This window comes from Salvia splendens, chromosome 9, assembly GCF_004379255.2.
Source record: "Salvia splendens isolate huo1 chromosome 9, SspV2, whole genome shotgun sequence".
Lineage (NCBI taxonomy): Eukaryota > Viridiplantae > Streptophyta > Magnoliopsida > Lamiales > Lamiaceae > Salvia > Salvia splendens.
In genome coordinates, this window is record NC_056040.1 from 28771399 (window position 1) to 28776094 (window position 4696).

Genomic DNA, 4696 nt, shown 5'->3' on the forward strand with positions numbered 1-4696 from the left:
CACAATAATTTGTCGTGAACAATCCAAAATCAAACTTTTAACTATACCGCATGAGCAGTTAAAGGTGAATAGATAGATTACAAACCTCACTTTGTATAGCAAGCAGACCACAATTTCACATTCTCCAATTTGATACCAAAAAAAAACCCAAAATGGAGCAACTGTAAATTTAAATCTACCAATCCAATTCAATCGTTATATATGTATGTAAATCAAGTGTTGTTTTTTTTTTCCTGTGGATAAAGACCCCAAAACAAAAAAAAGGCAAGCTGGCATAGTAAAAGTGGGTGAGGTCAGGAGTTGCGGACTGAATTAATCTTCTCGAGCCTCCACTCATCTCGTAGCCGAGCAATGAAGGAATCCGCCTTGGCATTCACATCCGGGCTGGGCCATCCCACCACCGGAGAATCTCCACCCTCCGATTTAACTGACACGTCATCTCGCTCCGGCGAGCTGCACTCGGAGCTATGTGTGCTTCGGATTCTCGCGAAGTCGCCTCGCACCACGAATCTCATTTCCGCCATTCTGAACGGCGGCGGCGGCGGCGGCGCCACTGGGATCAGCGGCGATGCTGGAGCCATCGTCGCGCTCTCGTACTGATGTTCCGCTGCTGATATCCTGGGCTTCGGAGGCTTTCTACTGCTGGGCCGCGGCGGTGGAGGTGCCGGCGGCAGGGTGGCTTTTACATTTTTGTGGCGCCGGCTGAAGCTTCCGCTTTTGAATAATGTGTTGAGAATTGACGCAGGCGGCGGCGGGGGCGGAGGGGGCGGTGCTGGAGCGGCGGATGGGTGTGTGTACCGCCTGCTTTTGAATATATTGTTGAAAATCGAGTTCGGCGGAGGCGGCGGAGGCGGTGGAGGCGTCGCAATTGAATGCACTCGCTTGCTTTTTCCGCTCTTTTTGAACAGATTTTGCAACACTTTTGATGGAGGTGGCGGCGGAGGTGGAGGTGGAGGTGGAGGTGGAGGAGCAGATTGTGGAGAGGAATTCTCAGCGGCAATCTCGTGTATATATCTACTTTTGGTTCTCTTCTTTCTCTTCCTCTGACCTCTGTACAACGAAGCTATCGCCGTCGCCAATTCCTTCGTACCGCTCTTTTTCCGGCTGATCTGCACGCTTACTTCCGGTTCCGGAGGATACTCAGCTTCCGGCCGTCCCTGCTGGCTCCTATCTTCCACTTCATATTTGCGCGTGTCGACGATTTTCACACGTGGCACACTATGGAGAGATCTCCTCCGCTTCAAAGTGGGCGGGGGCGGAGGCGGAGGAGTCACGTGTTCAGGAGGTGCTGCAACCTCAAATTTATCCACGTGAATTTCCCTAACCGCCTCAGCCTCAACCTCGTGTCTCTTCTGCCGGAGCTCATAGTTTTCTACACGAGGAGGTGGAGGAGAGCTGTAGAAATTAAATTCAAAATCATCCATGAACCTGTTCCTGTTAGCACCTTCAATCTCCCAAACCGACTCCTGCCGCAGATCAGGATAAGAGCTGCTGCTCCGCCGCAACCTACCGCCGCCGAAGTTGGCATTACCGATACTGTTGTACTCTCTCCGATCTGGAAAATCGATCCACGCCGGAACAGACTGGCTAGGCCTATGATCGGAAACACTAGCCGCTGGCGCAATTCGGCGATCGTCATCGTTGCGTCGGGCGAAGATTCCGCAGAGGACGGCGAACAGAACAAGCAAGATGTTGAGCGAATCCCAGCTCTTTTTAACCGAATTAGGCCTCAGGATTTGATTGGTGTGTGAGATGAATGGAGGTATCACAAAAAAGAGAATGAGTAGGGCTATAATTGGAATGGTTAAGATGAGAGCCACCGGATTAAGGAGGGGGCGGCGGCGGCGGGGCTGAAACCAGAAGGAGTCGGCGTTGGGTTCCATTGGAGTTGTGGTTGAAGGGTTGCTTTTCAGTGTTTATAAAAGCTTGGTTTGCTTTGGTAGGGAATGGGAGACTTATTGGATATTAATAATGCATACTAATAGGTTTCTTATTTAACTAGATTGATGTCTGTCACATTATAAAATGTTTCATTTTATTTAATAGAATTAATGTGTCGGTTTTTTAAATGTATGTATGTTGCGTTCATTATCTTGGATTGTTAATAAGTAAATTGAAAGATTATACTATAACAGGTTAATTCAGTATTAACCTATCAAAAATATCTTTTTTGGTGCTTCTTCACTTCTTTCTTGCTAAGGTGCAAAAGTCTCATTTTAAAAGTAATTTTTTTGTTTTAAGTTCAATGTTCATGCATTGTGAGTACTAATTTAAAGTTATTTATTTATGTTGTTCAAAATAGCCTCAGCTGTACTTTAACCTCAAACTTAAAACCACTGTACCAATTGAGAGTCATTTATTTTCCACCATACAAGTATTAATTACTGATCAAATATATGTATATATGTTACAGCCTCCACTTCAAACGCCTAGATCGAGCATTTATTTAGTAACGATGAATATTTATTGGAGTTTCAATGCTGAAACCTTATTGTCTTTAATTTAGTCAAATATTCAAAAATAGTTACGTCGCTTCATTTCTACAAGTTGAATATGCTTATTATGATGCAGCCATGGCTGGTCATAAAAAAATATTGTAGATATTATAGATATTAATGATTTAAATATTTTATTCAATGCTTAAATAATTTTGTACTCTTACTTTTTCAACTTAAATGGAGGAATAGATAAGTCCTTTCCGTCCTATAATAGATGTTCAACTTCTTTTTTTAAAAAATCATAAAAGATGTGATCTTTTTTTATTTGAAAAAAGTTTTTTATTATATTAATATAATTCTCTACATTTTTTCACACTTATTTTATGTGCTTTACCTCTTTTCTATGTGCTTTTTATTTAATATATTTTCTATGAGACTTAATGTAATGTTATTCGATCTTGGTAGATTATTAATTTTTATCGTTTTCAGATTTTGCATTTTATGGAGACAATAATTTAGTTATTATATTTATAAAACGTTTAATCAAATTTTGTATTTTTAGCTGTTTTATTATATTGAAAATTATGATACATTTATTTTTATTTTATTAGTAAAAATTAATTTTGTTATTAGTTATATTATTATATAACAATACTGTTGGGATTCGCACACACAAGGCTTTCACACCCTCAAGAAGATCACACACACACTCACTGTTGTATGAGATCACACAATGCAGAAACACACACACTCACACTTTGAGTATTGAAGATGATAATCTTGGAGAGAAACTGGAAAAACTCTTTATTGATAAAACTTCTAAACTACATACACGGTTTATGAGCTATTTAAAGCTCTACAATCAAGTAGCAACTGCTACTAACTAACTACAACAAGAATCAAGAAAACAAGAAGAATAACCGCTACATCTCAGCTAAATAACTGCTGCTCCAACGGCTAGTTCGGCTAGGTTGCTTCTTCCTTCTCGGCTCAAGACCGAACTCCCTTCTCGGCTCAAACCGAACTCCCTTCTCGGCTCAAAACCGAACTCCCTTCTCGGCTCAAAACCGAACTTCCTTCTTCTGCCTTCTTCTTCCAACTGAAATGAGCTCGGCTAGTTCCAGCTCAAAGCCGAGCTTCCTTCTTCTGCCTTCCAACTGAAATGAGCACTCCATTATTACAATTCTCCACCTGAGGGCTCATCTCAGTTCTTGCACAAACATTGATCAACTTCTTGCAATGATCAAACTTGTCTCTACCTAGAGACTTTGTTAGCATGTCAGCCGGATTGTGCAAGGTGTTAATCTTAATCACCTTCACTCTCCCTTTCTCAATCTCATCTCTAATAAAGTGCAACTTTATGTCTATGTGCTTGCTCCTTTCATGAAAACCCGGATGTTTAGCCAAGCACATAGCTGAGCTGCTGTCACAATGAATCACCATTGTCTTTTGGTCAAAACCAAAGTCAGAAATCACTCCCTAAATCCAAAAGCTCTCCTGTACAGCTGCAGTGAGAGCTATATACTCTGATTCTGTTGTTGAGAGAGCAACAACACTTTGCAAACCTGATTTCCAGCTGATTACAGTTCCAAACATGGTGAAAAGATAACCTGTTTGGGACTTTCTGTTGTCCAGGTTTGCAGCATAGTCTGCATCACAATAGCCCTGCACAACCTCCTCAGATTCACCTTCCCAGCCATTGAAGACAATTCCCCAGCCACTGGTTGACTTCATGTACCTCAATATCCACTTAAGAGCATTCCAATGCTCCTTCCCCGGGTCAGCCATGTATCTGCTAGTCACTGAGATAGCATGTGCCAGATCTGGTCTGGTACAGATCATAGTATACATAACACTTCCAACCACACTAGCATAAGGAATAGACTCCATCTCCTCAGCCTCTTGCTTAGATTTAGGGGCCTGCTCCTTTGAAAGCTTAAAACTCTGGGACAGAGGAGTTGATGCAGCTTTTGCATTTTCCATTTTGAATCTCTGCAAAACTTTCTCAATATAGTCAGTTTGAAGCATCCACAGCTTCTTGCAGCCTCTGTCTCTCTGAATGTGTATGCCTAGGATCTTCCTTGACTCTCCTAGATCCTTCATTTCAAAGCTAGACTTCAAATCCTCCTTGACTTGCTGAATTTCTGTCATAGAAGGTCCTGCAAGTAGCATATCATCCACATAGAGCAATAGATAGGCAATAGGTGTTTTGCCCTTCCTCTTGATGTAGATGCAATCATCAAACTCTGATCTAATGA

The 4696-nt window shown here is 41.8% G+C and overlaps 1 protein-coding gene across 1 annotated transcript; it reads right to left on the reverse strand.

Moving 5' to 3' along the window:
• Positions 1 to 293: 293 nt before the first annotated feature.
• Positions 294 to 1883, reverse strand: LOC121749381 (protein SCAR-like). Its single transcript, XM_042143952.1, has one exon. It carries the CDS (start codon positions 1881 to 1883, stop codon positions 294 to 296), a length of 1590 nt encoding a protein of 529 aa, XP_041999886.1.
• Positions 1884 to 4696: the final 2813 nt, after the last annotated feature.

Excerpts from the sequence above, each read along its gene's own strand:
- LOC121749381 (XM_042143952.1), bottom strand. The coding sequence starts at position 1,883 with ATGGAACCCAACGCCGACTCCTTCTGGTTTCAGCCCCGCCGCCGCCGC.